This window comes from Phasianus colchicus, chromosome 1 (assembly GCF_987193195.1).
Source record: "Phasianus colchicus chromosome 1, bPhaCol1.hap1.1, whole genome shotgun sequence".
Lineage (NCBI taxonomy): Eukaryota > Metazoa > Chordata > Aves > Galliformes > Phasianidae > Phasianus > Phasianus colchicus.
The window spans coordinates 145,196,993-145,221,062 of record NC_143436.1 but is presented as its reverse complement, the minus strand read 5'-3'; the positions used below and the strand labels follow the sequence as shown (position 1 = coordinate 145,221,062).

Below are 24,070 nucleotides of genomic sequence, written 5' to 3'. Positions count from 1 at the left end.
ATTAGCATGCTAATAGGCACAAAAATGTGTTACAAGCCAGTGCAGTAATTAATGCACATCAGGAGTTTCATTACTGCAAAATGTTGCTACATTAGTAACTAACCACAAATTGAGCATCACAGATTTCCCATGTGACCACTTGAAGTGATCTAAGCACTTTGGGATAATGTGAGTGTTCAGCTACAGAGCTTTAAAATATTGTGGATTCATGAGTAATTTGCTACCTCGATGAAGAACCGTGATAGTTTTGGGTCTAGTTCTAAAAACACATTCTGACTTATCAATTTTGGAATAATAGGCACCCTTGCTGTAAGTATGGGTTTTGGTGCTGTTGTTGCCCTATTTCTTCATTCTTTCGGATAACAGCTGCTGGTAACATACATAGTACTACAGTTAATTGGTGAGACAGTAGTATCTGTCAAAATAGTAATCACTACTTTGTTTCTTTGGAACAGTGTGCTTTTTTTTCTGTGTGATGCTTTTGGCTTTTGTTGTCCTCTGGCGTACTGTTGTAAGCTGAAGCCTTTGTCAGTGCCTTGAGATCTTTTATGTAATTTGTGAATCTGGGTAGTTGGTGTTTCCAACTGTTGCATACAGAAAAACTGAATTTCATCGTGAGTCTGTTTCAAAAGTTAAATTCTTTAATGTATCTGCATGTGTACAGATGTCTGTGTGAGAGAGACAGAAGTCAGAATGCGGCACAGACATTATTCACATTCCATGCCAGTGGTTTGACAGTGTATTCTATTACTGATTTTACAGTGGTCAGGAATAAATCAGATGTGGTTTCGAGAAGTCTTTATTTTTATTTGTACCCACATAGATAAATAATACCATATGTGTCTTAAAAAAAAAAAAAAGAGAGAGACTAAGCAAGCATAACAGCTTTGTAATATGTAGCATATGTAGGGCTAGGTGACTGTTTGCCTTACTCACCTATAAGGGAAATTTAAGTGTTTTGTTTTTTTTATTTCCTTCCACAAGTTACTTTCTTCATAGCAAATGGCATAAGGAGAAGAACAGGCACTCTGCGGTCACTGTTCTTAGCTAACAGATGAATGAGGAGGAGCTTTAACTGTAGTTTTTACTGGCTAGCACAGGAAGTTAAGTAGTCTGGTACTGCTGTTGAAAAGTAGTGGATTCCTTCCTACTTAGAAAAAGGATGGGAATGTTTGACTTAAATAGTGATTCTCAAACTGCTGTTGCATTCCCTGATTTGATTTTTTTTCCTCTGAGTGTAAAATGTTCTTATTGCTAACAAGAGAAAAGCAGTCCTGTTTTGGAAGAATCTTTTAATGCTTTATTTCTAATGCAGAAATTTTCTTTCAGTAGTGGGTGTTTGTGTACCTTAATAGAAAAGACATATACAACTACTTAAGCCAAAACATCAAATGCACAAACAAAATACTGCATTGAGCAATCAGGCACGGCTGTGTCTGGAAAACAAATACTTTCCTGCTTTGAAGAAAAAGTAGCTTATTTTTTGAGTCCTTCTAAGATAACTTCCTTGTATATTTTCATCCAACATGGCTCAGAGTAGAATCTGACCACATGACATTTTTGCTTGGTAAGACTGGATTAAGATTTGTGTTTTTTTTTTTTTCAAGTCTTGCATGGTGGAATTAACAAATCTTTTTGGTACATAGAGGATCGCTTTCTCTTGCCATGACAGGAACTTAGCTCAGCTTTCTCAGCATGATCTTTTCTGTCTGTTATGGCATATGTGGATCTGGAATGAGTCCTTCAGAAGCTGAGCCTTAGAATTTTCTTGGAGTGGTGGCTGTCTGAGTTCCTCAGTGAATAGGTCATTATTTCAATCCACATATGTTATGATGTCTACTTATTGCAATGACAATAAAGCTGCCTGAGGTCAAATAAGGACAAGGTAATGTGAAAAGACTTACTTGTGAGTAACTTCTGAAGAAAAACAAACATGGTAGTGATCCCCTTTCCCCACAAATCCTGCAGCTCCGTGGAAGAAGCAAAAGCAGTGTGAGGTCAAAGGATTGTGCAGGGGCCTGACCAGTACTCTCCACTCCTCACAGTAGATGGTTGACTCCCTCTAGAGGGGACTGAAGACTGTGGAGTGTTCAAGGTACTGCAGCCCAGTCAAGGATCAGTCCCTCGTGGCATCCTCAACTTACCCAAGATACATCTGACTTGTGTCTGGAGGTGTGCCATTCACAGGTACATTTTAAGGAAGAGGACTGTGGCCACAGAAAGCACATCTTTATAGGTGTGTCTACAATCTGAAAAATTTTAGTAACTAAAAAATGTGGAGTTGGAACCTGTCTTACTGGTGACAAATCAAATGTAATCTTGGCTGCAGTTCACTGTGGCAGAATTAGATGTTTGGAATCTGTTCAAATTTTAAATCCTTATTGGAGGATATAAGGTCATTAGACAGACTGCTCATCCCCAAATCCCCAAATGGATCTGTAACATTCTCCTAACAGTTTGGAAAATCATGACAACGCACTGATGATCATCTTCAGAGTTTCACTACTCTGGCAGTACTTTTGCTGACAACATTTTCTTTCACGTGCACTGAAAACAATCACGAGGAATTTTTGTGTGAAGAATTAGTTTGAAAAGTTAGATTTTGAAATCACGTATTGTTTCTTCTAAGCTTGGCACAGCTGCCAGATGAACAGTTTACTACTGAATTTGAGGTATATGATTAACTTATAGTTTTGTGTGGGTTCTTTCATTATTTATTTATTTATTTATTTTCTTTTTTGGGAGCCACATGTATGGTATGCATTCTTCTCACTCCTCTGAAGGTATTTTTGAGTACCTTTCCCCACCTTCATTTATTCAGCCAAAGCTTGCGATTGTTATTCTAGTCAGACAGATAGAAAGAACCACTCTTGGAAGCCTTCACAGAAGTTCCACCTTTCACTAGCAGGGCTGCTGAGGCTGTGGTCGGATGAAATGGAGCTGAGCCAGTTTAAGGAATCATTGTCCCAGCCTACTCCTCTGCTTGGTCTCTGCCTCTTCCCTCCTCCTACCTCAGGTATGCATGCACCATTTTATGTGTAGTTGCTTTCTCTGTTGATTCCGCCAAATCATAGAATCATAGCATCATAGAATCACCATGGTTGGAAAAGACCTAAAAGATCATCCAGTCCAACCATCCACCTATCACCAATAATCCTCACTAAACCATGCCCCTCAACACAACTTCTAAACATTCCTTGAACACCTCCAGGGGTGATGACTCCACCACGTCCCTGGGCAGCCCGTTCCAGCACCTGACCACTCTTTCAGAGAAGTAGTATTTCCTAATGTCCAACCTGAAATGACCCTAGAAACCATTTAATCACAGTTTACTTCTGATCATTCTGACAGCCAAGTTAAGGGCTGATGATGCGGAATTATTCTGAAAGAGCTGAAAGAGTGAGATTGTATAGCAAGGGAAGAGAGGGAAGTGGAGTGTGTTTCATACCAGGGATCCAGAGATGCGCCTCAGCTGTTTCATGATCAGACTAGCAGCTGTCTCATGATGGGGGTTCTCCTGTACAGTCAGTGGTGTTTGCAGGAATATGGCTGGACAGTGTGCATTTCGCAATCCCTTGAGTGACTTAAATGATCAGCTGTAAGGTTCTTGCTAGAATGCACTCTGAGGATTGGTGAGCTTTTACCTCGTTAAGATCCAAGGCCCAACTTTCTTCTGCTGGTTTCAATTAGATGTGACCTCTGTAATAGGATTCTTTGTAGCAGTACATTGCATGGCTTTGAGGTTAATGCAGGCCTCGGGGTAAACAGCAGCTTGCTGTTCTTGTATCAGAGATACGTGACAATTTGGGTGGAGCACCCACAGGTGGGTTTCCACTGTCTGTATTACACTGTGCCCTTGGCCTCACCAGTGGTCCTGCAGAATTTATTTGCCAACCGCTATCTTAGAACAGATGCTGGAGATCCATGTGTGCTTGTAGTATCAGAAATATCAAACATTTGCTTTTGTTATCCAGCATGAACATTTTCTTTGTCTTTTTTATTTTTTTATGTAACTGATTGCTGTTTAGCCACTTTTCTTGGGAAGTGGGTTGTTGAGCATTTGGTTTTGTTTTGCTTTTGGAAGATAATGAGCTAATGAAAATGCTTGGTATTTTATGAGCCAGACACTACTAATGTGAATATTTCACTGTGATATCTAGATAATAGGGGCACAAGTTTCCTACAGGAAACAGCTATGAATGATTAATGAGTGTTTCATTGTTCCGCTTTCAGTTATTTTACCTAGGACTTTCCCTACTTGTTCCATTGTCCAGTTTATTGTGAAGCTGGTGCCACCCGCAGCTGCTGAACAGATTTACAGTATCTAGTAAAATCTCGAGGTCTTCTAGACAGAACTTGATCTTATTTCAAGTGGAAACATATTTTGGCTGAAGTGAATCCAGCTTATTTTACGTCTGTTTGATGTAGTTAGCCTTTGAGACAAAAAATGATGTTGTACAGTTGAATCTTCACATTTTGGCTTCAGCCTTGTTTTCATTAGTGGGTTGGGAGAGGAATAAGAGAGTGACTCTCCAGGTGTGGCTACATCATGCTATCTCATGGGCCTACTAATGTGGTGTTTATACTTCTAAACCCAATTGCCTACAGCACTTCCTATGTGTTGCTTGTGTTGGCAGCCAAGTGTATTTTCCTAATTTTTCTATGGGTTTTACTCTTTCATCATTTATGACTTGGAAAAAAACAGTGAGTCTGCATGCCCATATTACCTGATACTACGTGCAAAAAGATGGTAACACATTGAAAAATGTTTTATATTGCTAGCAAAAAAACTAAACGTTTTTCTTGGTCTAACGTTTAGTATAGGAAACTGGGACTGGAAAACCTTGAGTTAAACTCCTAACTGTTCTTGTGGGACACTTGGAATGGGTTTTGGTTTATCAAGGCAGAATGGCCCTACTGCTTTACTACGTTATTGAGGTCATATAAATATTTATTTATGAACCTTTATAAAGAGACTTCAAATGGATGATATTTTCCAAGCATAGAATAATGCCTTGACGAGAAATATATTTATCAGTGAGGAATTGCAGCAAAATGCAATCAGAATTTTGTTTTAATCTGGAAATGATGGTTTGTCATTTTGTTGAAAGGCATCAACTGGTTAGCTTCTATGAGATTCTTGAAATAGCTGAGTTGAATTTTTGTGTTCGAAGATCCTGCAGATTTGGTGCACCGGATGTAAGGTGACTGGTGACCTGCAAGAACGGACTGCTAGAAGGTTGTGTCTGGGTTGATCTGTTACAGGCAGATTGCCGTAAATTCTCAGCTGCATATAGTAATGATGGCTCAGATACCTACTTTGCTTTGCCATTGGATGACCAGGGCAGCTAGTGAGCTGTTCAGAGAGCAGTGGTCTGGTACCTCTTATGCTTGCTTTCACACAGACTACACCTATTATCCTGCTGGTGCCTGGGACGGAGCCAGCTCTTTGCCATCCTGGGGTTTCCCCATATGGAAGAATGGTCAGCTGCCCAATAGGAGAGCTATCTGGCTCTCTTGCACTGCTGGAGCAGCAAAAAATAAAGTTGTATTACATTAATTTTAAGAAGAAGGAAGATGATGTCAGGAAAATTTACTGCAGTTATCCAAACTGGCCATTTGGAGAGACTTTTGACTTGCAGTACAGTCACAGGCATTCCTGAATTGTGATCCCTCCCCTCCCCCCTCAAACCACACTAATAACACGAACAGTTACTGCAAGTACAGCTAAATATTTATACTTTGCATTACCCTACAAATACCCTCCAGTGTGATATAAAGCTAAAATGCTTTGTTTTCATTTAGTAAGGATGACTAAGCCTGGCCCACTTGTGGCTTTTCTTCATTCCTCACTTTGGAGTTATGCAGTCATCCTTAGCTCATGAAAACAGCACAATTTTATCCTCATTCTTCTGGTCCCCTGGTCAAGAAGCCAAGCATTCTTTTCATGATTCACTACTGTGCCTTTGAAAGCTCTCAATATACTTATGTAACTACTACAGCTTCAGACCATTATTTCACCATTATATTTTCGTTCTTTGTAGACTAGCAAGGTACTAAGAATCTATTTTGTGTGTGTGATCCTTGTTTGTAATGGGACCTTCAGGTTGTGACGTCCTTCTCATCTCTTTAGTGTAACTTAATGTTGTTCTTTTGACCTCTCGATAATAATGTAATATATATATTATGTTTGTAATCTCTCTTAATCACTGCTAAACCAGCTGCCCTATATAGAATTCTGTCTGTCTTTAAAATCTGGTATTATTTGCCCTTCTACATTGTTCATTTGAATATTACAGAAAGAGGATTACGTGTGCTATAGACAAACAAGTAGACGGAAATACGTGAAACAGGTGTTTTTAGCCACCGGCAATGAACTTTTGTGTAAAATATAAAAGTTGCAATAGAATTCAGCATAAGTGGAGCATTTATGACCATTTCTGGAGAAAGTAGGTATCATCTTTTCTTTGGATTCTATTAATGGTATCGGAGTTGATAGTGTAAGTAATAGAAGGTATTTATATACTAATTTGAAAGCAGAGCCATCATCCTGTGTGATTCGTGACCACGTATATTCCAGAAACAGAACAGTCTGTTTTCGGAGCTTTTCATAGCATATTATCCCTATTGCAGTTGTAGGGAAAAAGGTGTTCTGGTCACTCAGGAGTTCATGCTTGCTCGATCTTAAGATTGGATAATCATCATGAAATCATTATGAAGGTAATTGTTGTGAAGCTTGGACCTCACTGAACATCTTTTGGGAAGACCCCAGAGCAGCAGGTGCACAGCTTGCTGAGGTGGCTGCTGGTGGGAAGGCTGCTCACCAAAATAAATGGACTTGGCTACGTCCCCGTGTTTATTGTCTTTTATTTTCATCATGTCTGCTGGGAAAGCAGCAGCTGTTGGAGGAGTGTCATGGCTTCTATGGCTACCATTCATGTAATGTTGAAACTTGAATGTACATGGCCTATGCATGTGAATGTTTTCAGTTGCACTGCTGTATTCCTAGTCCTTTTTTATTGTGAATCAGGCCCTTTTCTCATCCATGCTTTGCTGATGACTTCTTCTTTCCAAGATCCCCTCTTTGCCATAAGACCTCTCTCTCTTTCCTTTACTTTGATCCCTTTTATAAGCTCAACAATTCTTTCCTTTCATGCAGGCTTACACATCCTAAACTCGTTCTTCAATATTTGTCTGTGTGTAAAAAGCGTACACATGAAGCTGTAGAACTAAGTTGCATGCTAATCACCCCTGGTCATTTTACATCTATTTTCAGCACTGTTTTTTTTCTCTCCATCTGTATGTTTTATTTGGAATTTCCAAGGACAGAAGTGAAATCCTGTTGGAGGTTTTTATTTAAGGGTTAAGGTTTTCTTCACTTTGGGAGACTCTAAACTCAGGAAATGCATGTTAAGCTCAGTAAATGCGTGTGTAGCTACATTCATATTGGAAGCTCTATTTTTGTTTTTTTCCTAGGATTACTAACATAAAAAGGATAAGCCCAAACATCAGGACCTTACCTTGCTAAGTTCTTTGGAGTGTTGGCTGTGTCCTGCTGTTTGTTAGTGTAGCACATAGCTTATTCTCAGTACTGTTGCAGTAGAAATGTTATCAACAAAATAATATGGAAAGAAGTATCTTATTCAATATTGTCTGCATACTTTTACATGTATGTGCCTTGATTTGTCTATTCCTTAGCATGCTTGCTTCATTCATGATTCACAAAGGCTGTAGTTAAATATAAGATATTGATTGAAGGGATAGATAATTCATTTATACCTTTGTTATTGAGTATTACAATTTTCAACCGTTTCTTTTTCCTTTGATTCAGCTGCAAAAGTGGGATGGGACGCAGAATGGCCTCATTATTGTAGGAGTATTTCTCTGTTCCCTGCAATGATTCCAAAAGCTCTTGCACACTTCATCAGTATTATTGTAATTCTTTGGCTGCAGGATATTTGGCAGCTGTTGCACCCCACTGGCAAATCCTATTCAGACTTCACTTCCATTCACCATTGCCATTGGAGAATTGATTTCTCTCTCCTCTGCTCTAACCTTTCCCAATTCATTTTGGATTGTTCAATGTGAAACATTTTAATTTCATATCATACAGCCATTCAGCTCACAATCCTTTTTTAACCTGTCACCAGGGTAACAGCATAGCATGCTTTCTTTAGGCAATCAAGTTTTTATTTCACATGCTTAATGTTGCATTAAATGTTTGCATTTTGTTTAACCCTCTTAAATACTTTGAACCCTGGATATATTTTGCAGGGTACTGAAGTCTCTGATTTCAGTGTCAAGTCTTTGCAGAAATTGCCTTATTTAAAATAAAAAAAAAATATATATTTAAAATCAGGTGAGTACAGTAATGAGGAGATTATTAGTAAAATCTCGCATAGATGAATGAGACAAGCATCCGTAGGATGGCAAAAATATTTTTCTTCTGTAAAAACCTTTCAGAAGCTTATAGTGTGATCCTTACTCCTGTGCTTTAGGATTACTCTTACCTGTAAGTGCTTGTAATCAAATTAATGCAAATATAGGATTAACCATGCAATAACGTGACTTTAAGAAATGAAGTATCTGGCCTATATCTGTCAGCCCGCTTAAAACCGCTTACCAGATACGTGCATAGGACTGTAAACTGAATAGCAAGTGCTCTATTGCATAAAAATTAGAATTTTTGGGGATGATGCAATTGAAATACAAAAGTCATGTTTCTGGCATCAGTAACAGGCTATATCTATTTTTTTTTGAAATGAGAATAATAGTAATAATGCAGTTGGAGTACCTTACTGCAGACGATTACATAAATAAAATGGAATAGACTTTTTCATACCTGAAAAAACACTGATGTCATCTGTGACCTTATGGAGCAAGTTCAGCTTGTCTTGGTAGAAAAATAGCTGGGTTCTCCTCCACCTATTTGGCTGGAAATTAAAACAAATCTGCAATAGATAGTCTTAAAATGCCCAGAATTTTATATCTTACACCTCTGATTATAACTAGAGATATAGTGCTAAAGGGTTTTTAACTGTCATCTAGACAGAAAAGATGGGAAAACTTCTTTTTAATTTTAACTAGTGAAATGTAAGAACTCACAGTGTTGTAAAGAAGGCCAAACTGCTCATTTACAATGAAATATGCCTGTTGTAATGAAAACAGTAACAATATTCATTTTAACACTTCATAACACTAATTTTACAAAGCTTCTTGCTTGCAAAATAATTCACACATACTCATAGTCTTTTTTTAATAAAGCAGAATGTTTGCAGTACTGTGTCAGCGAGGCTGAGTTTACATTTGATCTAGCTCTTTTTTGAGGAGGCAGCTGCTTATTAGAGATCAGACCCATGAAGTTGACTTTGTTAGAGTCTTTATTTCAACAGTGTGCAACAATGCAGTTCCTTCTATAAATTTCTAAGTTTTCTGTCCACTTTCCTTTTTTTCCCAAGTTGAACTATAAGCTACCAAATATCATTACCTGCCAAAAGTGGTTTGGCAGTGTTTTGCTGCAGAATTTTGCCAAAAGGAGCCAAACATATGGTAACAGTTAATTTATTGGTGCTTCTAACCTCAAGGGAGCTCTTACAGAGAGCATATTACCTTTTTATCTAACATATTTTAAATAAAAGAGCTGCTGGCTTGAAATTTGATACGCCAGTATAGAAGCTGACCTTCGATGCAGTTATGCTCGATTCTGTCTTAGGGATGAAATTAAAAGTGCAAATGTATAAGATTGAGCTGAGGCTTCTTTCTTTCTAACTTTGAGAGAGTCAAGTCGCTTTTACATACTTTTAGTGCATGTGTAAGTGACAACGATGAAGAAATATTTTCTAGAGGAAAGTGAATCCCACCTTTCTCTCAGACATCCTGAGAGCTCTTTCTTCACATTCTTGATAAGAGATTTCCTGATACATACATTTTCAAGAGATAATGACCTTTGTTTTTTTCCCCTCACTTCTTTACATGCATTTTTCTAAGTAGGACCACGGGTCTGTTTGCTGCTCTGCAACAATGTAGGTTTGTCTGCTTGTAATGGGAGAAGTATTTGAGAGGTAATATTGTTAATTGTGCTGTTATTTGCTGGTTTTGCCTGAGATAACTCAAAATCTTCCACTGATCTGCTGCCTGCATTTGAGGTAACCCTTTTTGCTCTCTTCATAACCTGATGTTGGAGTGACTCGCTTATAAGTAAAGCTATTTGAACATGTTAGAATATCTCACATGACATACTTTGATGGTGTCCTAAAAGAAATGCATCCTGATATCCTTCAACTCATATTAAGTATTCAGATGCCTCGACGTTTTTCTCTGAATCTGTGTTGAGGCTGCCCAAATGACTTTTCCTTTTATGATTACGGGTGATTCTTTAATATATATCACAGACCAGTCTTCAGTGGTTTACTTTTGTGTAATTAGATGTGGTGCTTGGAGTTTGTTTTGGCTGTGGCTTCCCTTTAACATGCATCTTCAAAGCCTGTAGTGTGAGAAAGACGGGGCAGGAAAGAGCAGTGCAGAAGGTGGTTCTTTTGAAACCAGGGATGTTTACCTATTGACTTAGAAAGGAGATGACAAGCCTTTATCCTGTCTGTCTCTGGTGCTTAGTAAAATTAGTCTTGAAACGCTTGTATTGCAGTAATACAAACTAATTGTCCATTGACCCCCCCCCGAAAACAACAAAAAAAACCAATCTGGGATATTTGTTAAATTTTATTTTTCCTTGGCTTCAACCTTTTGTTTTAACTCAGTGTTGTGGTTCTGAGGCTCCTCACTCTGCCAAGGGTGGTGGTGTGATGCACCTTGACCAAACAGTAGTGATTTTTTCCAGGCCTTGTTGCACATTCTTCTACCAGACGTGGAAATTCAAAGCCAGATCTGCATGTGGTTGCACCCAGCCCTTACTGCTCTTCAGAGAGGGAGATGCCATAAACCAACAGCTTTTCTATGTTCGTTGCCTTGAAGTAGTGGCAGCACTTCTTTTCCAAATCCTTCATTTCCCCCACACTCCAGTGCCACAAATCCTTTGACAAATCACAGTAACTTGAAGATCACTGAATACTTAACTAGATGGATTTTTGGCCCTCTCAATACGACTTGTTTCATATTCCGTGGTCATGATTCCCCCAAAATAAACTGAGGCGGATTGAAGTACAAAATCCACTTTGTGTCAGTCATTACATGCAGTTGTGTTACTGCCATTCTTTGGCCTTCCCTCCCGCACAGGCTGACTTCTCTGCTTTGACTGGAATAGTCAACAGTCAATGGAACATTTAGCAGGTAAAAGTTTCATTTAATAATACCGAGCTGTTATTACAAATACCTCAGTATTTTCTTTCTGTATCTTATTTTTGTCCTAAGCAAACAATAAACCTAATTTAACTAATCATTTCTCCTGAAATTCTTTCATTCATATCTGTTGCATATAGTTTTAGTTGAGTAGGGAATCTATACATCATTTTTCTTGTTGGCTTTCTTCTCGTTACTTGTGAGGCTATAATGCGAACAATGGCAGGCATCCTATAAAAAGGATGATAATATATAAAGTGCAGACGAGATTTATCTTTTGAATGCATATAATTTAAAATAATTGGAGCCTGGGTTTTTGTGGCGCAGATTCATGGTGTCTAAGTAGTGTAATAAAAATAGATGAGTGTCACCTAAAGGTAGTTCAGCCTACCTGAGGACTAACTTATTGAGGAGAGGTTTGTTCCTCTTTTTATTAGTAATAAAGGTAAGATATGGTTAATATCAGAAGTCTAAAGCCAATGGTGTGAACTGAAGAGGTAAACCGGAGGTGCAGTAGATGATGTATTGATGGTAGTGTGAGTCATCAGAGCTTTCTAATGTGCTGTAGTTGTCTAGATATTAAGAATTAATACTTATTAAAGATATGCATGTTTTATGTTATTTTTGTAATATAATTTAATTTTTAATGAACTCTTAGGGTTTTTTCATATTCTGTTTTTCCTTTCTAACCAAACAGAATTAGCGGCATTAATTTCATTCGATAGGAATAGAGTGCAGGAGAGATGGAGAACAAAGCTTTAGAATCTATGAAGCACATCATGTTTTTTTGTGTGCCAAGGAGAGGATGTGGGTGTCGCATTGCTTGCCAGGAAATAGCATGAGTACCTCTAGCCAAATGCTCTGATCAGATTTATCTGTGAATTGATAGATGCATAGTTCGTGTTTGCCTGTCATCCAGCACCAGTTCCTGTGTATGCACTAAAGGTGCATCTTTTGGAGAAGATAACCAAAGTCAGGAAAAATAGATTGTTGCAAAATGATTGTAGTTCTTGCATTACGACATATAGGATAGCCAGGAAGGGAAAATCTGACCATCCTTTTCTGGAATCTTGTACTGTCTTGGATGCGTATCCCCGCGTTCCTGAATCAAGTCTCTTAGAGAAGAAATCACAACAGAGTAAATATGATCAGTACAGTGGAATTATGGAAATCATCTGTGACATGAAATTGTTAAGCTATTAAATGAACTTTTCTGTCTGTGTTGCAACCACGTTTGCAAGAGGCGGTGAGCTCCATGATGTGTGAGCTTCAACAATTTTATAATTTTTCATTAGTTTGCAGATAAGTATTCTCTGTTGGCCTTTTGGAAGGCCGATATTCTTAACCTCGATGGTGTTGCCAGATTTCTTCAGATATGGCCTTATTCTGATGTATTCTCTTTCCTTTAACTGTAATAGTCACCTCTCACTCATGATCTTAATGTAGTAAATTGAGCAGGTTTCACTGGGTTTGGTCTTACGTTGTTTATTCTTCAAAGAAATGCTGCATTTCTGCCAGATGTTACTGGCTGTAATGGTGCATCTCTGGAGATGAAAGATGAGTTGATGTGCTTTTTGGGATTAACTTTGTAAATTACTTGTAGTTAAAGAAGCTATTTTAACATAAGAGACAGCACTGAAATGTCAGGCCAAGATTTTTTTTCAAAACAGAAGTTTTAAATTCGATTCTAAAATAAATATTTTGTACTCCCAACTGGCAGAATGGTTTTTCAAAAGTGCCGCACTGTGTGATGTTCTCATTGCTTTCAAATGAGAGGAGCTGGCAGGGGCTAAGCACTTCTTAGCATAACTCTTTCAGTGGGCCTGAATCTAAATATCAAGTTTTGCCTGAACTCTTATGAAGAATAAAGGACACAGCAGTAATTGGTAGAAACACAGTTGAGAAATTACATACTTTAATGAAAGAGAAATTGCCCCAAACTTTTTTTTAGTGACAAGTAGATTATTAGATTTTTCTCTTTCTCTGCAGCAGTTTTCAGCAGAAGTCAATATTGTTGACTGATCCCATTAAAAACACCTGCTTCCAAGTAGTTCTTGGTAAATAGTTTTGCTGATTTTAGGAAAGATAGCCAGAAAAATATCAGAAGCACAGATTTGTAAACTGCATGTAAAACAAATGTCTTTTCTCTGTACTTGTGAACACGTGATCTGAGTAATACCTCTATGACTTTGAGCCTGGCCATCCATCTTTTTCTTAATATGTGCCCCTATTGCTTGTGTTACCTCCCTTTGGAAGGGAGATGTCCCTCTCATGCATTCCTGGAGGTATTTAAGAGATGTGTGGATGTGGCACTGAGGGGCATGGTGTTATTATGGGACTCAGTAGGTCAGGTTGATGGTTGGACTTAATCTAGGTCTTTTCCAACCTAAATGATGACACTTATTCCTTCCAAGCAGAAGCAGGGCGAGATGATGATTTCCTCCAGAGTTGCTTGGACACTGGCTTCTTCCTTGTGGGAGTTGAGAAGTGAATTTGAATCCTCATATTCTGAAGGAGATGGATAACAGAGATCTTTCATTCTCTGGTTGCATTTGCTGCAAGCACGAATTTGTTGCAGCTAAGTTCGCAATAGTGCAAATCCTACTTCCTTTTCCTGATAGATTTAAAGCTAATAGCTATAAAAGATTTTTTTAAGAGGCTTAGAATTGTTGCTGTTAGCCTCCGTGCCTGGAGCACGCCTTCTCCTTAAGACTGTGGAGTTGGCTTTGGCAGAGGATCCTCTAGTTCCTGGACACCTGCTTGGCTATCAAGAAGCTAGAGTAGAGCAGGCAAGCAGGAACCATTAGGTTAAAGACATTCAAAAAGAAAGAAGGTGAACCAGGGTGACCTCAGGTTGTCTGAAGGGTTAGCTGACAAAAGTGCTTGAGCTACACACTTAAATCCTGGTAGCTACATTCACCCTGGAGTTACAGAATTTAGATTTAACTTTGCCTTGATCTGGGATTTGCTCATGAAGGAGGCTTTCCATAAACGTCGCATTGCAGACCTTTATATCAATCCTCCAGAGGGCTTCTGTTAAAGGAAACATCCAGATGTATATTACTTTGAATGAAAGTACATTTCACTCCATAATGTTCTTTTAAAGCAATGCTTTCTATTTTATAGTTTACCTCCCACATAATTTCATTTTTTTCCAGTGGTCTCTGTTGAGACAGAGCACATGTCTATAAATTTGCATTTTTGTTATTGATCTAAACTTAATGTGCAAGAAAGTGCAATATAAAGCCATTCTGACATAACCGTTTTGACATAACTATTGGATAATTCAGCCTTTGTCTGATAGCTGGCGCACTGGCTAGTAGAGGTTATTATTTTGTATGACACATGCAGAACTATAATTTACTCTAATGATGGTATATTTTCGTACTCTTGGTGAAAGGTCTGTATGTATACATAATGCATACATAAAGCAGAAAGAAGGGAAACCCATTTTTATGTACAGATGAATCCATCTGAATATATGCAGAAGTGTGTGTGAATATACAGAGAGAAAATATTTCAAATTGCTGAATAAAATATTCTCAGATTCTTAGGTTCCTTTCACATAATTTCGAGTTCTTAAAATAATCCTGTGAAAATGCTGCTTTTATCTTCTCTGTGCAGCGATGAACTTTTATGTTGGAAAGTGTTGAAAGTACTCAGATAGTAAAGCTTAGATTTTTGTTTTGTTTGGCAGTACATTTCTGTTTAGAATTCTTTTAATCTATCCATTCCCTGCTTTTATATTCATCTGATAGTTGAAGGTTCTGTGAAGGATATTTCTTTGTATGAGAACTTATTAAACCAATAATGCTCAAAAGTATATGATTTACTTCCTTTTCTTCTTGTTTTATATCACAAGACATACTCCTGTTTGAGTTGTTAAATTTCTATTTGCTTTTCTCAAGTTTTTTGGGGAGGAGTATGGAGAAAATAAGAAACAATTTATATGGTAGATCTAAAGTTTCATTAAAATTGCTTATGCCCTGTCCCAGGCATTTTAAGTGGGCCATCTGTCTAAACATCTCTCCATTTTTTTCTGATCATTTCCTCGACTTATTCATGAGCCATGGGAGGGCTCCTTTGTAGTCTCCATGTAGCTGGTTCAGTCTACCCCCACTGAATACATCTATGTGCTTGCATAACATATCTTTTCACAGTGCTGGAAATTCTCTGAACTTGGTTCAGATGAATGGCCCACTTTCTGAAGGTCTTTTTTTCTCCTCCTGCAAAGATTTGTATGCAGAAACTGACCTTGGTGGCTACAGAATCCAGCACATTATTCTTGATCATTTTACAGGCCACCTGCTGTGAAAGTTATGATGAAGGATTTCTTAATGATTCTTTGACCATTAACATTGTTTTAAGTCAATATTTCACTTTTATTTAACTGCTGAATAGGTAATTGCACGATTGAAAAGCAGCTTTACAGAGTGCCACATAATGTGGTCTTCAAATGCTTATAATCTTTCATAACTGGAGAGTTTGTTGTGATAGTTTGGGATTTCTCTGCCTTTACCTGAAGTTTTATGCAGCAAAAATATCAGAAGTAAAAAATGTATTAAGTTTTCCCCAGCGTTAGAACTCACATTTTGATTTGGAAGTTTTAAAAAAATAAAATAAAAAAATCCATATGCAATTTCCTGACCCTTTAGGAGCTGGTGACATTTATCATAGCTCATTACATCATCAACAGTAATCAAGAGAGAGGAGTTTATTTGCCACAAACTGCAGAAAATTGTAGTTTTATTGAGTTCCTTCTATGCGATTGGTTGATGACAATCAAAATGGACAAACTGGGGCAGAGTTATTATTTGCCTTTGTGAATGTCTGTTTTCTTTCGTTACTTATTTCTGCCTAGAACAGATAATAGTATAACTAGTGTCTGTTTTTCACGAGCGCAGCGAGTGTGTGTCAAGCTAACATTTTTAGCAGTTTTCTGCATCCCTCACTGAAAATTTGCAAAGCAGGAGTCGTAATGGCTGCATTATTAGAAAGTACCTCTCATTTTCTGTCGCGGCAGCTGGGGGTAAAAGGAACATAATGCAGTATGCTGCGTATTGAAATACCTTAGGAGACCGTGACATCATCTGCAGTTGAGTGACAAGGATTGAAAAGAAATAACTAAGCAGGTAAAAGGAGCTGTTTTGCTTCTCACACCGTTTACAGGTTTTTATAACTTAGAGTAACACCTTTCTGACTTGGAGCCAGGCCATCCGCCTTCCTCTCAGCACACGCCCCTGTTGCTGGTGTTACTTCCCCTTGAAAGGCAGGTCAGAGAAGACTGTATGGAAAGAGTTCATTATGCCCTTCTCCCTCTCATCCTGTCTGTGCTGCCACAGTGTGCTCCCTTTGCTCTCCCCCTCTCCTTGTGTGTAATACTGGCAAGGGAAAACAGCCTCTCTGTGGCCTGCTTCCTGTTCACCCAGCACTCGGCTTGCTGCTGAACTCGTGTTTCTTCCTGCAGCCAGTCATCTCCACACATCATTTCTTTGATGTTTCATGTGCTGGGACTGAGAGAAGAAAGGGAATGTTGAACTTTGTGATACTGAATCTGCGATTGGAGTGAAAACGACTAAAAATTTGGCTTCTTTTGTAGTAATAAAAATGGCATCATTTTGTCTTCCAATATATATATATATATATTAATGTAAATAGACTATCTGAGATTTCAGCCCAGTATATAGAATTTTTAAAGTTTCCAATCTTTGAAAACAGCCAGAAATTTGTGGCATTTATATCAACTAGTAGAAAACACGTTCAGAAGTCCTAACTGGGGGGCTTTCTCCTGCACTTGGGCATCTCATACTCTATAAAAATACACAAAGAAAACATCCCTTCTCCCTTTCTTAACCTGATGGAAACTTCAGCATTTCTGAAGTAGTTCACAGGCTTCATCAGCTTTCTACCCGTTGATTTTCAAGAAACTTGGATAGACTTTGACCTTTGCTTTTGAACTTTGTAGCAGGTACCCTATGATAGGTTGCACACACAGGCATCCAAATGGGTCCTGAATATCTCCATATATTTAAAAAAAAAAAAAAAAGGAAAGAAAAAAGCAAGCAAACCAAACCCAACAAACCTTTCAATCCTTTCAAAATACTGAAAAAAAATTTTTTTGAAAGGAATTTGTTTCAATGAAGAAAGAGCAGAATTCTTATGACATAGTTTACATATCTGTTTTAGTCAATATAGTTGTAGATTAGTTACATAGCCTCAGGCATTTGCTTAGCAAAGCTAAAAAATGCCCGTGTGCAAGAGAATCCAGCAATTCCAGGAGGGACATAAAACTTGCAGTGTACTTTGCTATTAGATACATCTCTGGACCTTGCCCTCCTGACCACCAGTGTTGCAGAGAGGAATTATATGCCTGTGGGGCAGTTTGAAACCCCGTCAAAGAAGTGATCATAGTCATGCCTTTCAAGAGGCATGCATCCTGTTTGGAGATACACTTGACAAAGCTCAGCAAGACAGGACTGAACAAAAATAATCCCTGCTGGAGAACAAGACTGTCTTTCCTTTGATGGCCAGCGGCCAGATTCATGAGGTCACTTCCAGTCAAATGCAATATGAAGCGAGGGCATGCCAGCAGGGTTATAAGGAATCTCATGCCATCAATGAAGCAGATCCTACTAAGCTGTGTTTGAGATGAGGTCTTACTTCTTACACAAGAAATATGAAGTTTCTATAGAGCACTGTTGGTTATTGTAATAGAATACTATGTAGAATTTAGCTAGGTTCTTCCACAGCCCACTACATTCCTCCTTACTGTTGCTCTTGTGCCAGGAAGTGCAATGAAAACATTTCTCTGCCTGCTACCTGTTCAGGAAATTCCTCAGTTCCTCTTCTTCAGGAACTCCAGTGTCTGTAATGTTTCCTATCAGCCAGTGTAAATGTTTTGGTGACATAAAGAAGTTTGAAGATGAGGTGCTGAGAAATGTCATTGCACCCAATAAGCGTAGACATTTCCATTTCATTTTGACAATTATCTCCATATATTGAGTGAAAAGTATAATGCTTGGCATCATTAGCATGGGAACAGGCTATTTTCAATATTATGAACTTTGTGAGCAGTGTTGGTTAGAAGTGATTAAAGATGTTTGGTGAAAGGTGGTATAAGACTGTTTGGCTTGGATCCAGAGTAACTAATGGTAAATGCACCTATTAGTCTAGCTAATACATTACATGTTTTGATTTTACCCATTTCAGGCACGTTGCAAAGCACAATTTCTAGAAACTTCTTGACTGATTGGATTCCTGAGTTTCTATTTGCCTATATTTTAGACGTTGAAAAAACCCAACCTTCTTAAAGGAATTGCGTAAATCCTTAGCAAGTCGGTATGTTATCCTTGGCTTAGGTAGAAAGCTTCTCCCGTGCCTTGGAGGACTCAGGTGCTTCTCCCTGTTGATTCCAGACACGCCGAGCACTTCCTTTGGGGGAGATGTGGTTCCCTGAATCCTTAGCAGACTGCATGTGACACAATCCAGAAAAATGTGTTTCCAAGTTTTAAGACTCTGAAGACTGCGCTGAAACATTCTATGATAGATGAGTGTTATACCTGAAAAGAAGATACAAATGTGGTGAGCTTAGTGTCTGTGCATTTCTTACGGAGAATCTGAACGTGTGTAGAAGTCAGCGTGGAAGAAAAGCTCTGCCAAAATAACGTGCCTTTGTTCTAATGGTGTTAAACTCCACCTTCATACATTCTTGTTTAGGCTACAGAGGAGACTGCTGATGTATGACTACCAGAAAAAATTGCAGCCTACTTTGGACACAAGTTGTTACAACAAAATTGAAGAGATCTGGGAAGCTACACAGGGAGGAAATAAATCAAAGTTACAAATATACATTTTAAATAAATAGTTGACTCTGACTTAGCAAGAATGACTCTTCGGGTCTGTTTCCCTTGTTGTCAGATACGCTTCGTTGAGCTGAAGTTGGAAAGATTCACGGTTCTCGTGTTACCTGATAACTGGTGCAGCCACTGACTGCTGTGGGAATAGATATAATCCCGTGTATGGGTTGTGATACACAGTCATTTTTCAGTTTATTTGAAGGGCTCTGTGGATGAAATTCTATAAAATGTACATTCATTATAAAATTGTGTGTATTACTGGTTTGGCTGAATCTTTTGTGTCTAATTGGACTTTAATTAAGGTTTACTAAGAATGAGATGAAAGGAGTAGTGATTATATTTTGCACTTAGAATGCTGCAGCTATCACTGTTGCTATTTTTCTGCCAACCCACTTTCTCATCTGCTTTTCATCCTCTTTGAATTAATTCTGTAGCAAGTGCTGGATGCATTTAAGAGTTTCCCGTAACTATCAGCATACCCAGTGTGTCAAGACAAGTCTAGAAAGAAAGTAGAGTGCATTTTCTCTTCATACCTCATTTGGCAAAAGAAATGTATCCAATATTTTTTTTGAAATATACTTTCCTGGTTGTGTCTATAAATTAGTGATGTTTTATATCCTTCATGACCATCCCATGAGGAAAGTGCTCCTGGTTTAAATGGGAAAAACGTGAAATTTGTTAAAAATTCTTTTTTCTGTTTGTTTTTTAGAATTCCTATTGCTAAATCAAAGAGAAGTAGCTGGGAGCTCTCTGTGCATCTGGGGGATGGGATTTACCCTGTTGCAGTTTCAAAGGATGGCTCATCATTTTCTGTAAGTTCTGCTCATTTTCCAAGATTTTCAGTCCATTTGAGAGAATTTATATTGTTGTTTACTCTAACTATAATTTCCTGTTTGTTCAGTTACCAAACATAGATGTTTGTCTTGTCTTTAGCAGGAATAACGCTGGATTACAAAAAAAGACTCTGTGTTAATTAAATAGTGTGACTGTATAAAGATTTTTCTCTGCTCATGTCTGTGGAACATTTTTTATGCACTTAAATTAGCTTTTTTAATTAACAGCTCTCTTTAGTGTCTTGTTTAGAAATAAGGTCTTCATGCTTCCATTGTAAATATTTAAGAGTGAGAAAATAACTGCAATGTTGAGAAACATTATGTGAGCTTAGTTTAGTGATTAAAAAGACAAAGAACTGAGCAAGTTGCATATCTAATCATACTGGAATTAAATTATCTGACACCTAAGTAGTAAAACTGCATGCAGGCATAGTAAAATCACTTCAGATGCATGTGCTTTAACTATTATTTTTACAAATATTGTAAAACAATTACCTAAACAATACTGTCGCTATGAAAGGCAGACAAGACTATGCCAGTAGAACAATGGTGATGCTGTGTTCAGTAGAATAAAGCCAGGATGCAAGCTGGTTGAATTGTGTTAAGACAGTAGATTTATAGAGAGAACTACTTTTTAAGTCTATTAATAGTAATTCCATAATAAAATGAGATTTTTAAAAATAGTTCACTTCCATAGCATCTGTTAACTCTTAGGCAAAAGTTTTCAAAGGGATCTGAAAAAGTCAGTTTCTCATAGAATCACTGAAATACACGACAAGACTGTGAGGAACCTTAGAAGTCTCCCAGTCTGCCTCTGACAGCTGTTTGCTCTTCTTGCCAGTCTTCTCTGAAGAATGTTCTGCAACATCTGCTTCGTGATATTTTTAGTTGCGATGTTTACAGCTAGGTCATATTCAGAATCATGAGATTTACTTGAAAAAGGATGTTTTAATGAATATTTCATCAAGCAAACACAGTATTGTCTTGGTGATTCACTCTTGCTTTGCTCTAATATGATTTCTATTTAAGAAGTATAGAAGTTGTAGTCGGTCATGTTTTTAGGTGGTTATTTTCACTTACGTGAACTGAGCAAATAAAAATTTTGCCTTTGAAAAATATTTTTGTTGGCCTAAGTAGAACAAGAATATGCCTAACCAGTTTCTTTTAGAACAGTACATACGTCTCTGTCGCACTGTTTCATAACACACTCAAGATGAATATAAGATAAAAGTGTGAGTAGAGGCCAGAGATACTTTCTGTTCCATATGGATCATAGGTGTGCAGAAAAAAAGGATGTGGACAAAATCCATAAGCACCTTTTAAAGTTCCCTCTTGCAAACTCACTGCTTGAAGTGTGGAAGATGGAGGTCACTTCAGTAGTAGTGTTGATTTCTCTTAGGAAAAATATTGGGAGGTCTTCAGTGTGACTTTTCACTCAATCCATAGCATGTAGCACTGTACCATGGCTGTGATATTCATCCCCCCTGTGAATTGTGCTTTGTGAGCTAAGGCCATGTCCGAACACTTTTTTTTCTTTTTCTGAATTAGTGAAATTTGTACTTAGTAGTTGTTCTGTGAACTTCACTGCAACCCATTGCTCAGGCAGCACAAGAGCCTTGCTACAACAGGGCAGGACTGGCAGTGGTCTGTCTGCTCTTTCCTAGAGCTGTCATTGCTCGCAGCCTTCTCACTTTATCTGCAACGTTGCTATCTGTCAGTGGTCAACCTGGAGCTATATGCAGCTTTGAGGCAGTTAGAAAGTGGCTGCTGCTTTTTAAGGGGGTAGCACATGCATTTTTGAGTGATTTAGTTAAGTTTTATTTAGTTGTCTAGGCTCAAGCTTATATTAACTTGGTTAATTTTAATAAACGTTATCTTTAAGTCAGACTAAGGAAGGTTTATAGACAGGAGGCTTAAGCGTTCTTCTGTGCTTTTGTCTCCATTGATGTTGAAGGTAACTGAAATTATAAGCTTATATATGAGTTATTCCTAGGTTAATGAGCAGTAGTTGTAAGCTGCACTATATCTCTCCAAGGTGCACTCTTAGAAAGGAGTTATGCTTTTGCTGCTGATAATTATTGACATAGATCAACTTTAACATACAGTAAATCATTCCTAACTGTACCACAGGCCAAATCTGTCAAAATCTGGAACTGCTAAATACTTCTAATGTTGCACCAGCACGGGCATTACAGCTCATGCAAGCCCATTTTAACATGGCATGTGTGGAATCTGATTGCTACTCCTTCAGTTTATTATTCAAACAGTAACACCTCCAATATAATCAAGTTGTCTGGCATTACTGGGCTAAGCAAGAGTGAGTAGTTAAGCATGTCCTTGTTTTTGTTTGCTTTTGTAAATTCCTTTATATTTCAAAGTCAGTTGGCCCCCCTTTGCTACTTTCCCTAGTAGGAAAATTGCTGTGGGCAAGCAATGCTCTGTGGGAATCCTACTGGGGCAGAGAGGAGAGCAGCAGGCCTGCAAAGGTCTTGCTCATATCTGTGCAGCCCTGCGGTGCGTTAGGTTTAGGGACAGGACAGTTAGAAGCAACAGAGAGGAAGAATACGGGTTTGTGTAGCCACAAGGTTGGGACAAAGGGACTGGAGGCCTGCAGTCAGTAGCTTTGGTGTTCTGATTCTGCCCTAACCAAGACTGTTTACTCTATGAGGAGATAATTTTTTAATTATTTGTATCTTGGGTATTTCTTAGCTGATGAAGTAAATCATAGTGGGTGGATTTCATGATTTACATAAGATCTATCTCACTTAAATTTTAAATTGTCAATATTAAAAATAAATCCTGAGCTTGGGTTTATGCAAAGCAGGAAACTATTTTTGAATACCAAGATTGTTTAGGTACGCTTGTTTTTTCTTGTTACAGGACAAATAGCAGAGGACATGCTGTTCTTTAATAATTTCTCTTTTTGCTGGGGCTCTCGTGGGACTATGCTGCAGATGAGAACAGAATAAATACAGTATGGTCAAAAATCTTCTGAAATATTATTCAAAACTTTACAGCGGAAAAACAATTGACTTAAGAAAAGTCAAAGACTAGGAATGAGAAATCTTGTTCCTGATTAGGAGGTATTATATACTGTAAGAAAACATGGGAAGACTCCAAGCCTTCTTTATGAACTTTGCTGTCAAAAATGCAAGCCTCACTTTTTGAACTTCCACATTTACTTTTTGCTATGAAGTTGGTGTGACATGGGCTCCTGACTTAGTAGGCTGTGTCCCCTTGTGGCTCATGACAAGGATAGCTGAATCCATAGTGCAGCTAGATAGCCCAGTGGGAGGGCCGCCTTCACATTCCTCTTCAGAAGTTCGCTCCTGCTGCCAACTGTGCATTGCAGCAGCAGCGTTCGCATTCTGATTTACTTTGTTTACCACTGGGACCTTTCCAACAGTGACTTCTTTCTTTTTTCCTTAACTCTTCTACTCTCACCAGCCGAAACCTCACCGCCCCACACTGTGCGGTGCTTTGCTCTCTGCGTAGGGAGCATGAGCAGCAGGCTTCCCCGTGGTTCCTGCTGTTCACGGGAAGATCATTTGTCAGCATCCTGGTCCATGGGTCATCTGTGATTTTCTTCCTTTATCATGAGAATCTTAGTGAATTGTGCAGCACTAACTGCTTTTCGCTGCTCCTTATTTTCCAGGATTTTGAGTTCTGTAGCCATCTGTTTTTAACCATTTGATTTGTAAGGGAGATCCTTAGTGCAGGCTGACTGTCAGCCACTTTAGAGACCTTGCTTCCCAAAGCTGAAGGACTTAAAAATAAATGATCAAGCATGAGCAATGTTGTTTGAAATAGTGAAAAGAACAAAAAGTATTCAGCTTTATTGTTTCCTATCGATACTGAAAGCTTTTGTGAATGCCCATTTGCTATTTTTTCTTTTAGAGTAGATCTGTTATTATTCTGATATATGCTATAACACTGATGTTTGTGTAAGATGAGCAACTTTGATGGATCTACTTGCTTAGATACCAAGAACTCTCCAACTAAATTAATGTAAATGTCTTTTTGTGTGTGTGTGTGTGTGTTCTTCTTCCCATGTATTAATTGCTAGAAGAATCCTTGTTAAATAACTGC

General features: G+C 38.2%; 1 protein-coding gene across 2 annotated transcripts in view; it reads left to right on the top strand.

The window, feature by feature from the left end:
• The window catches only part of PCCA (propionyl-CoA carboxylase subunit alpha), a 269,574-nt gene that overhangs the window by 148,084 nt on the left and 97,420 nt on the right, over positions 1–24,070 (top strand). For both annotated transcript variants that reach the window (XM_090129267.1, XM_031613718.2), the window contains one exon: positions 19,858–19,960. In XM_090129267.1, coding sequence (XP_089985393.1) covers positions 19,858–19,960 — 103 coding nt within the window. The remainder of the gene's footprint in view (positions 1–19,857; positions 19,961–24,070) is intronic.